This window comes from Armigeres subalbatus, chromosome 2 (genome assembly GCF_024139115.2).
Source record: "Armigeres subalbatus isolate Guangzhou_Male chromosome 2, GZ_Asu_2, whole genome shotgun sequence".
NCBI classification, from domain to species: domain Eukaryota; kingdom Metazoa; phylum Arthropoda; class Insecta; order Diptera; family Culicidae; genus Armigeres; species Armigeres subalbatus.
In genome coordinates, this window is record NC_085140.1 from 413,079,647 (window position 1) to 413,091,381 (window position 11,735).

General features: G+C 38.0%; 1 protein-coding gene across 1 annotated transcript in view; it reads right to left on the reverse strand.

Moving 5' to 3' along the window:
• LOC134217667 (uncharacterized) overlaps nt 1–5,680 on the reverse strand; it is a 68,907-nt gene extending 63,227 nt beyond the window's left edge. Inside the window, exon 1 of the mRNA XM_062696476.1 lies at nt 5,265–5,680. Coding sequence (XP_062552460.1) covers nt 5,265–5,384 — 120 coding nt within the window. The 5' untranslated portion in view covers nt 5,385–5,680. The remainder of the gene's footprint in view (nt 1–5,264) is intronic.
• Between the last annotated feature and the right edge of the window lie 6,055 nt (nt 5,681–11,735).

Sequence of the window (11,735 nt, forward strand, 5' to 3'; positions counted from 1 at the left end):
TTCCAAAAACGAATGTTTGATAGAAGGCCCAGAGACCCCTAGTGGTATATATCAACTAACTCAGCGCGAAGAATTGAGGTGATGTCTGTATGTGTGTGCATGCGCGTCTGTATGTATGTGCGCAAAAGAACGCAATCGCCATTTAGACACTTATTTGTGTCCGATTTTCTCGCAACAAGTTTCATTCGACGGGAAATCTAGTCCCATCGTTTCCTATTGAAAATGGGTCAGACTGAACTATGCGCTCAAAGGGTATGGTCAAAATACATTTATTGGTAATAACTTCGACTTTATTTATAACCATTTGAGCTCATTTAATTAACTTTTCAAAGGAGTAAATGAATAAAACCCCCAATGCAATGCAGCACAACGGTAACGGAAGGATTTAACAGTTCGCTCATATATTTCCTGTCAAATTTTACCGTTTCCGTCGCCATTCCGCTGAAATGCGTTTGGGGCTTGAGTGGTTTGAGTCATTCTCTAAACCTAATTTTCTGAGCTATTCATTAGCTACTGATGGAGAACTAAATATGAGATTTCATAATATGTAAATATTTATAAATCTCCTGGAATCAATAATTCCCGACATGTTTATTGCAAAAGTAAAGACGAACAATATCTTAGTTAGAACGGAGCGTATGAAATTCCTGCTAGTGTTCATGAATGTCTGGCTAATGGTAGGGAAATATTTATTCACTCATCTACACTTTGAGGTTCACTGGCTGAACAACCAGCGGAAAGTCAATATAAACAGTTGAAGAAATTTAGAACTCATAATGCAAGAAAATGATCAAGAGAGGCAAATGTTGACATTTTCCTTCGTGCCTTACATGAATCAGATCCATTTTAAGCTCGATTTGGATAACGAGGAGACGTTGGAAAAAAAATTTTTCACTTAGTTATTCTTATGCCATGCGTAATTTTGTAATATTTGAAGATTTTCAAAAGTTCTTTATCTTCTAATACTTTAGATGAATTTATCTCATCTTCCATCGTTGATGGAATTGAAGAAAATATCATTGAAGACTTAAACCTTGACACAGAAAAAGAATGATGCTGTATATAACTTGTAGAAATCATGAAAACAAATCAAAAGTAATTCAAATAGTGTTGTTATTTAAATTAAAAGAATTTTGCTTTTCGGAAGAATGGAGCATTCTTACATTCCACAATGAATGTCCACATTTTTGAGAATATATTAATCTCATTTTTGAATAACTTGTACACGTAAAAATGTCATGGGATTGCGATTTCTAATTTGCTAATACCCTTTTTCAAAAGTTATTTTCAATTCTGATTATTTGATTAACATTTAATGCTTTATGATCCTTCAGATCCTAGTACTTTGTCAAACAAATTGTTCTAAATACAAATTGTGAGGCATGAGAGTGAGAACAAAAATATCACGGAATGTCATGAAATTAATGTCATTTAACATGATCGCCGCCATAATGTCCATAAATTGCTGAACTTAGTTTTTGTACAGCCCCTTCCTTCTCCTTAAGAAAACGCACGAAATTTCAACTTCCCAAATAGGTTTGCTTTGTCACGTTAATCGAACCTATGAAAAAAATAATTACGTAATTCATAGACGATCCCCAAAGGGGGGGGGGTTGGAAATTGTATATTCATGCTATTTCGACCATACACAGCTAAAACTAAGTGGAAAATCACTTTAAAAGTCCAATTTTATTTTTGACCGCTCGCTTGTATGGGGATCCCCCATAGTGCGCACCCGTAATGTGCCGTAAAAATTTCAATCTTCCAGTTCGCAGTCGTATAGGCGACGTGATGCCTCTTTCCTTCCGCAAACCAAAATTCCGGAAATGTAAACTTTCAACCTAGCTGTTTTTCAATTCGGTGTATAATCTCACAATGAGGAGAATTAGGGCTGATCCCTCCGTGATTCGTGGATTTGAGCGCAACAGCTCTACACTCTGTCATTTGATTAAGTACCTACCACTGAAGAGTACGAATGTAAGCCCACTGTCCTTAATCGCCGAAGAATTATGCGGAAAATTATTACTATTATGCACCTGTAATGTGAGCGAGCACAACACCAGCGTCAAGTTTAGACGCTTCTGCCGAGTTGGTACTTGAAGAAAATTAATAATAACATATTACGCCGCTTTTATTAGTTCCATTAAATGTGTTTTCGAGAAACAACGCAAAGGCATCCACCGGTGCAATGTACCGACTGGTAATCGGGGTGCTGGTCGTTGTGAAACGATGCCACTTTACTCGGCTGGCTGGTTCGCTGGGAATTCGAACAAGACAAAACAACCAACGTCGTTGGGTGGAACAGCGCGTGTTTGCGGGTCTGGAAATTGATATCCGCAGCTTTGTAAAAGTGTATAAATGCTTGTTTTCCACCACCTGATGCTCGGAGCGCGAAGAAGATTTCTTCTGGGACGAAAGAATCACATTCCCCGGATGTGAGTTTGGCGTTCGGGTGCAGCTGATGTATTTTGTCAGAAGTGCTGATTTGGAGATGTAATGTGAGAGTAGATGACCATTCGCATCGAAATTATACAAAATTATAGAAAAGTGTGTAACAAAATTTTTTAAAGTTGTAACTAAATTATTCATATTTTTTCATCAATAGAATATCTACAAAGGTCATTTTTGTCTCTTACGTCATTTTATTGTCAGAGTTTTATGTTATTTAGATGTCTATTGTCATCATGGGCGCTCAAAACCTAAAAAATCAGTTTTTCGACTAACATCGTAGAAACTGAAAAGTTTTTACAAATATAATTAAGCATTAAATCATAACAATGACAAGGGGTCCACGACGTTAGGCATAAGTTCGTTAGGCATAAGGACGTTAGGCATAAGTACGTTAGGCATAATGGACGTTAGGCATAACGGACGATAGGCATAATGTACGTTAGGCATAATGGACGTTTGGCATAATTCTGCCTTCTCAATGTCATGGGCTGTTCTTTGGGTCATTTTATGCCTAACGTCAATTATGCCTAACGTACTTATGCCTAACGTACTTATGCCTATCGTCCTTATGCCTAACGGGGTATACCCTTGACAAGTTAACAACTTTTGAAGCAGTTCTCCAGCCGTACAAGGATCATGTCGTCCATTATAATACTGTTGAACTAAGACATCATATTTATAATTTTGATAGACATTCTCTCCCATTATCTTATTCTTAATCATATAGATTGATCTGTGCGATGCCATTCTTGTCTTTATGGTCAGAAGGTATGGGGTATGCGTTCGTTGAATTACTTTGTTTACCTAAGTTATTGATTCTTCATTGTTTTTGCTCTGTAATACTATCGAACTCAATGTCAGTTATGTCTTGTTAGAAGTGGAAACTGTTCGTGCATTTAGTCTATTTTATTGTCATTTCTTTGTTAAGGTTATTATTATGTTCTACCAAGTAGCTTAATCTGTTATTATCTATAATGTACTAACGATTAGTTATCAGTCAGCTATAGGATTCATTTTTCGGTGGCAGAGTAGAACTTCATCACGGCTATTTCCTATCTATTAGTAAACATTATCGAGAATAAAGCCGTCACAAGATTGTTCAGATACCGTCATTATAATATATGGTATTTATTTATTATGTTTCTTTAAATTGAAACATAACAAAATAAGACTGATGCCACGTTCCTAGTTTTGACAAAACTTCTACTCAGTGACTCCAGCAATCCATTCCCTACAAATATCGATAAACTTGAACTCATTTTTATTCAATCTATCTTACTAGTTTTGAGCGTAGCTACGACTCATCGTCACAGGGAACGCATCAGAAAAGTATTGCCACATCATTATTACTGATGAAAAAGGCCTCTGCCTGACTGTACTACAATTCAAGGATGTTGTGCTCCAAGACACGATGTCCGTTGGATCACATGCACATGCGTAAAATCAGTGCGTCAATGCCAGATATGTGACGCTGTACCAAACAAAAATAGTCAACATGTGATACCACCACGACACCACCACCACAACAGTTTCATCTTAAACAATACACGCTAACTTTCACTTACTCAGTGACTGAGTAAAATTGTATTGCCCTCTCTTTTCTTCTCACGGAAATTTTACTCAGTTTCCACTAAAAGCAGGACAACTCATAGCTATGAGTAGTCCCGCTTTTGACGGAAACTGAGTAAAATTTCCATGAGAAAAAAAGAGATGGCAATACAATTTTACTCAGTCTCTGAGTAAGTGAAAGTTAGAGTGGATACAAGGCATAAACCCGAAAACTTTTTAGTATGTAAGCATGGCTTGACCACTCAACATGGCCTGAAATGAGAAAGTATTCATCAACATTTTTCAATCACGTGGGTTCCAAGTAAAATTTCATTTTATTTTCCCTTTTTGATCCGACTATTGATACAGTTCAATGTTCAATAGACTTCCTCTACATGGAATCCTGTGACTTAAAATTTAATCATGCGGGAAACGTTAACAGTAAACCAAACAACCCATTTGCCCGTTTGAAACAAAGGAAGAAATGAAAATTGAAAAATCTAAAGAGAAGTCGAATGCTAACCACCAGTGTAGCATATTCCCACAATTCGGCATTAGGACTAAAGGAAAGAACAAAATAGGTATGAGAGAAATAAAATTTCCTACAGCAACAGGATCAAACCTCAAGCCATTACCGAACGAACCGACCAATAAACCAGAGGGGTTAGTTCGGTAACACATAAAAGCCACCACAGACGAGCTGCATTTTATAGGATATAGCGGTAGCGGAATCAAATAGTCCAACAATAACGGTGGTTGGAAAGATGTTGCATGTTTGGCTCGAATCGAGCATAAAAAAGGCTCCGTCTGAAGATGTAGAAGGACTAAACCGGCTCTATTTGTGAATCGAATCGGAGAACGGAGAAACACATTCATGTAAGGACACCGTGTGCTCAAAATATTTGAGAGGTAACCAATGCAATTTTCAGGGTTGCTCGCCTGATTCCATGAACAGACTATCAGATGTGCGACTTCTTTATTGAATTGTTCTTGTTCATAATTAAAAAAAATGTCCGCTGTCAGAAAATGTATATGATAATTTCAATCATATTGATTTTCATTACATATATTGTACAAGTATCGTATTAGTTTTAATAGATGTAGAAACCTTACCACTCTGAATCCTTTCAAATGAAATCTCTCACACGCAAACCAATGTACTGACAAACTAAATTTCAAAGAGGACCTGAGCTGGTGCAGGGCAACTCTTGCCATAAAGAACGTCTGTATGTGCACCTCGGTAGTAAATTTCTATCTGCGCTCACCTGTTGTGGATAGTCCCGGTTGCCGTTGATGATTCCGCTCCAGCTGCCACTGCTGTTGCACCATCCATAAAATAGAATAAAAAATATCCACTGAATATTTAAAAATATTTTCAAATTCATCTCGATCGTGTGCCGCAGCCAGTTGTAAACGTATGGGTATGTAGGAAGCAGCAAACGGGAACGTTCGGTACGATGTACAGCCAAGCAGTGCTGCAGCGTGCGCTTCCGGGAGTTTGTACGATTCTTTGTTGCACAGACCACAGAAGGTGAGCAGTCGGAAGTACTTTATGACACTCTTGCTGTACCAATAGGGAGTCACTTTTTTGAATCTGGAAGCTTACGGTTCCGGTGGTCACGCGTTTTCCAATATTTCTGAAACCAAAACATTAGCACAGCTAACGCAATCAACCAGATGACACGCATGGTTTGGGCCTACTTTGTGAGTTCTTTTTTTTTTTTTTTCTTTTTTTTTTTTTTAACCAATTTTATTTGCTAATTATCTAATACATGCATTCATCTCTTAGACTAGGTGTTCCGTGTTTTCTTAACACTATCATCCTTATTTGCTATGTTATATTTTCAGTTATTATTAATACATTTCAATTGCCTCTGGCAGTTAGAATTTTTCCTCTGGTTGAATTAAACCATGTAGGAATTACAATGTTTTCTACTTAACCTAATTTATACTAAGGGTACAAGGAGCTAATCGTTGCAATAGAAGATTGCAACGATTTTTGTCTAAAATTGGAAATTATTTTGTTGGACATTTGTTGCAATGTCTCAATATTAGAAATTCTATGAAGTTCATTGGTACTATACCACGGAGGCAACTTCAGAATCATTTTCAGAATTTTATTTTGAATCCTCTGAAGTGCCTTCTTTCTGGTATTGCAGCAACTAGTCCATATTGGCACACCATACAACATGGCAGGTCTAAAAATTTGTTTGTAAATCAAAAGTTTGTTCTTAAGACAAAGTTTTGATTTTCTGTTTATAAGTGGATATAGACACTTAATATATTTGTTTTTTTTGTTTTATTTTTTTTTAAAGTTAATTTTTGATCTAGCAGAAGTCCTAAATATTTAGTTTCGCTAGACCAATTAATTGGAACCCCATTCATAGTGACAATATGTCTGCTAGAAGGTTTCAAATAAGAAGCTCTCGGCTTATGTGGGAAAATTATAAGCTGAGTTTTGGAAGCATTCGGGGAAATTTTCCATTTTTGCAAGTAAGTGGAGAAAATATCCAAACTTTTTTGCAATCTACTACAAATGGCACGAAGGCTTTGCCATTTGGATGAAAGGCCCGTGTCATCTGCAAACAAAGATTTTTGGCACCCTGGTGGTAAATCAGGTAAGTCAGAAGTAAAAATGTTATACAAAATGGGCCCCAGTATGCTGCCTTGGGGGACACCAGCCGTTACAGGTAATCTATCAGATTTAGAATTCTGATAGTTTACCTGCAGTGAGCGATCTGATAAATAATTTTGGATCAGTTTAATAATGTACAGAGGAAAATTAAAATTCATCAATTTTACAATCAAACCTTCATGCCACACACTGTCAAATGCTTTCTCTATATCAAGAAGAGCAACTCCAGTCGAATATCCTTCAGATTTGTTGAGCCGAATTAAGTTCGTAACTCTTAATAACTGATGAGTGATTGAATGCCCATGGCGAAAACCAAATTGCTCATCAGCAAAAATAGAATTGTCATTAATATGAACCATCATTCTATTTAAAATAATCTTTTCAAACAGTTTGCTTATTGAAGAAAGCAAACTGATTGGGCGATAACTAGAAGCCTCAGCTGGATTTTTGTCCGGCTTCAAAATTGGAACAACTTTGGCGTTTTCCATTTACCTGGGAAGTATGCCAATTGAAAACATTTGTTAAATAAATTAACCAAAAAGGACAAAGAGCTCTCAGGAAGTTTTTTAATAAGTATGTAGAAAATACCATCATCACCCGGGGCTTTCATATTTTTAAATTTTCTAGTAATAGATCTCACTTCATCCAAATTAGTTCCCAACGAAGGGTCAAAAACATTATCTTGGTTGAGAATGTCTTCGAAGCTTCGTGTAACCTGATCCTCAATTGGACTAGTGAGACCTAGACTAAAATTATGGGCACTCTCGAACTGCTGAGCAAGTTTTTGAGCCTTTTCGCCATTTGTTAATAAAATTTTATTTCCCTCTTTAAGCGCTGGAATTGGCTTTTGAGGTTTTTTTAAGAATTTTCGTTAATTTCAAAAGGGTTTCGAACTGGGATGCAACTTCGAGACATTATTCTCAAAGTTGGTATTTCTCAGAATAGCGAAACGTTTTTAATTTCATTTGCAAATCTCGTCAAATAACTTTCAACGCGGGATCGCGAGTTCTTTGGTATTGCCTTCGCCTCACATTTTTAAGACGGATCAGTAGCTGAAGATCGTTGTCAATAATAATGGAGTTGAATTTAATTTCACATTTAGGAATTGCAATGCCTCTGGCTTCGACAATTAAATTTGTCAAAGATACGAGAGCATTATCAATATCATTTTTGGTATCGAGAGGAATATCATCATCAAAATTCCTATCGATATACGTTTTATATAAATCCCAATCAGCTCTATGATAATTAAAAGTAGAGCTGATTGGATTATAAATAGCTTCTTGTGAGATTTCAAACGTCACAGGAAGGTGATCAGAGTCAAAGTCAGCATGAGTTACCAATTGGCCACACAGCTGACTTGAGTCCGTTAAAACCAAATCAATTGTCGAAGGATTTCGAGTGGATGAAAAACAAGTTGGGCCATTGGGATATTGAATAGTATAATATCCCGCAGAACAATCTTCAAATAAAATGTTGCCGTTGGAATTGCTTTGAGCATTATTCCATGAACGGTGTTTGGCATTGAAGTCACCAATTACGAAGAATTTTGATTTGTTGCGAGACAGAATTTGAAGATCAGCTTTCAACAAATTCTTTTGCTGCCCATTGCATTGAAAAGGCAAATAGGCTGCAATGAAGGAAAATTGACCAAAATTTGTTTCAACAGAAACTCCCAAGGTTTCAAAAACTTTGGTTTCAAACGAAGAAAATAATTAATGTTTGATACGTCTATTGATGACAATGGCGACCCCACCACAGGCGCTGTCAAGACGATCATTTCTGTAGATAAAATAATTTGGATCTCGTTTAATGGAGAGTCCTGGTTTTAAATAGGTTTCAGTTATAATGGCAATATGCACATTATGAACTGTTAGGAAGTTGAATATTTCATCTTCCTTACCCTTTAGAGAGCGGGCATTCCAATTTGCACATTTAAATTTATTGGAATCTTCTCTCACAGGGCATGCGTCCTTGGCGTGAGAGGTTCCACCACAAATCATGCATTTAGCATCCACGTGACAATGTTTGGTTCCATGACCCCACTTTTGGCACTTACGGCACTGGGTGGGGTTTTGGAAATTTCCCCCAGGCCTGCGAAAATGTTCCCATGTAACACGGACATGGGACATAATACAGGCCTTTTCCAAACTTTTCATATTATTTAGTTCACTTTTGTTAAAATGAACTAAATAAAATTCTTGAGAAATGCCCCTCTGGGAAGTACCAGGGTGGGATTTCTTTTTCATCTTAATTACTTAATTACTTGGACTGGTGAAAATCCAAGTAATTGAGAAATTTCAATTTTTTCCAATTTCGTTTATTTGGTAGGCTCAGGCGTGTATAACACTTTACGGAGCCATTGTTCTTTGTGATAAATACAATCAATATCATTTTATTATACGGTTAGTAAGAGGGGGGTAGAAGCCAGCGTACTCGTGGTGACTCGAGGTTAGTTTACAATGTTTAAGGATGGACGGGGCTTAGGATTTGGGATCAGGAAATTTCAGCTTCTCATCCGGGCATTTGGCGTCAGTGACGATGTGACGTGTCGTCGTGCTCGAGGAATGGTTCGACTGGGAGCATCTTCCGGATGGCAAGAGCTATGGAGCTCTACGGAACAAAAAGGCAGAGACAGAACAAAAAAAAACTTTAAAGAAAGAAAAAAAACAAAATGTTAGATTTTGATGTCAGAAGCACAAAGAAAACTATAAATGGCCTGCATATAGACAACATCACGATCTCCCAAAACACCGCGAACTTCCCTGAAGGGATGTTTACCTCGGGCCACAAGGGTATCCAATAATTGCTCTCTGGAGGCGTCATTTTCCAAGCAGGACCAAACTACGTGATCGATGTCATCATAACCGGCTCCGCACCTACATAAGTTGCTCTCGACAAGTTTTATTCTGTACAGATGTGCGTTTAGTGAATAGTGATTAGACATAAGTCTCGACATCACGCGAATGAAGCCTCGACTTAAGTCCTCACCTCTGAACCACGCTTGCCCAGAAACTTTTGGAACTATGGAAAATAGCCACCGTCCAAGTTCGTTGTGTGTCCAATTTCTTTGCCAACTTTGAAGAGTACTCTGACGGACTAATGGGAAAAACTCGTTGCTCGTGTATTGTCTATCATAAACTTCACCTTCCTATGCGCCCACCTTTGCCAGCGAGTCTGCCTTCTCATTGCCGTAGATTGAGCAGTGAGATGGGACCCAAACAAAGGTAATCTTGAATGATCTTTCGACCAAAACACGCATCTGCTCTCTTATGTTTGTAAGAAAGTAAGATGCGTGCTTAACAGGTTTCATCGACCGGAGTGCCTCGATAGAACTAAGACTATCCGAGAAGATGAAATAATGGTCTACGGGCTGATTGGAAATTATCCCCAAAGCGATGTTAATTGCTGCCAGCTCAGCAACATAAACCGAACACGGTTCCTGAAGTTTTTGGAAGGTGGTTGAAGTTACATTGAAAACACCGAAGCCAGTGGATCCGTTAATGCGAGAACCATCAGTGAAATATCTGTTATTGCAATTGACATGTTCATTTTTTCAGAAAAAAGTGAGGGAATAGATATTTGTCGAAGATGATCTGGTATTCCTTGAATAGCATGTTTCATGGATAGATCGTATACAATTGAGGAACTGTCGTTGGTGAAGTGAACTCGAGGTGGATTATAACACGGAAGACAAAGATCTGAAGAAATGTAGTTGAGATAGACTCTAAGGAATCTTGAACGACACGTCAGTTCAAGCATTTTATCGAAGTTATCTAAGACAAGTGTGTTACTTGTTCCACATTTGATGAGTATTCTAAGTGAGAGCTCCCAGTAACGGTGCTTTAAAGGAGTGACTCCAGCAAGCACCTCCAGGCTCATGTTATGCGTCGAATGCATGCAGCCAAGGGCAATACGCAAACAACGTTACTGAATTCGTTCCAATTTGATCAGGTGGCAATCGGCTGCTGAGAGGAAGCAGAAAGAGCCATACTCTAAAACAGAGAGAATAGTCGTTCTATAGAGTTTGATGAGGTCTTCCGGGTGAGCACCCCACCAGGTTCCGGAGATAGAACGTAGAAAATTGATCCTTTTCCGGCATTTTTGTATCAAATACTCAAAATGGAGTTTCCAAGTACATTTAGAATCAAACACGACCCCAAGGTATTTAGAAGATAAAGATTGGTTGATGTCATCATTCAACAGTTTTAGTTTCAGTTGAGCTGGGTACCGCTTCCTAGTAAACACAACCAACTGAGTTTTTTGCGGTGAAAACTCGATCCCTAGATGTCTGGCCCAAACAGTCAGATTATCAAGGGTACTTTGCAATGGTCCTTGCAAGACAGCTGCACATGGACCTCTTAGAGAGACCACGGCATCATCTGCAAGTTGTCTGAGCGTGCATTGTCCTTCCAAACAATTGTCAATATCTTTAACATAGAAATTATAAAGCAAGGGACTTAAACATGAACATGAAGGTCCATGTAGCTATTTCTGGAAGTTGTCAGAGTGCCGAGTGTGAAGTTCATTTGTTTTTCTGACAACAAATTATACAAGAAATTGTTCAAAATAACGGGTAATCCACTACTGTGCAGATTGTCTGACAGTACTTCTATGGAAACTGAATCAAAAGCGCCCTTAATATCCAAGAATACTGAAGCCAATTGCTCCTTGTGCGCAAAGGCCAGTTGTATATCTGAAGAAAGCAACGCTAGACAATCGTTTGTTCCTTTCCCTTTTCGAAATCCAAACTGAGTATTTGACAGTAATGCATTTTGCTCGACCCAATGGTCGATTCTTGAAAGGATCATTTTCTCCAATAATTTTCTCATGCATGATAGCATGGCAATCGGTCGGTATGAATTGTGATTAGACGCTGGTTTCCCAGGCTTTTGAATAGCTATTACTTTGACCTGTCGCCATTCAGGTGGCACAATGTTGTACTCCATGAAACAGTTGTACAGGTCAAGTAATCGTCTTTTGCGATATCTGGGAGGTTTTTAAGAAGATTGAATTTGATGTTATCGCATCCCGGAGCAGAGTTATTCGATGAAAGAAGAGACATAGAAAGTTCCAGCATTGTGAATGGTCCACCCAAAGA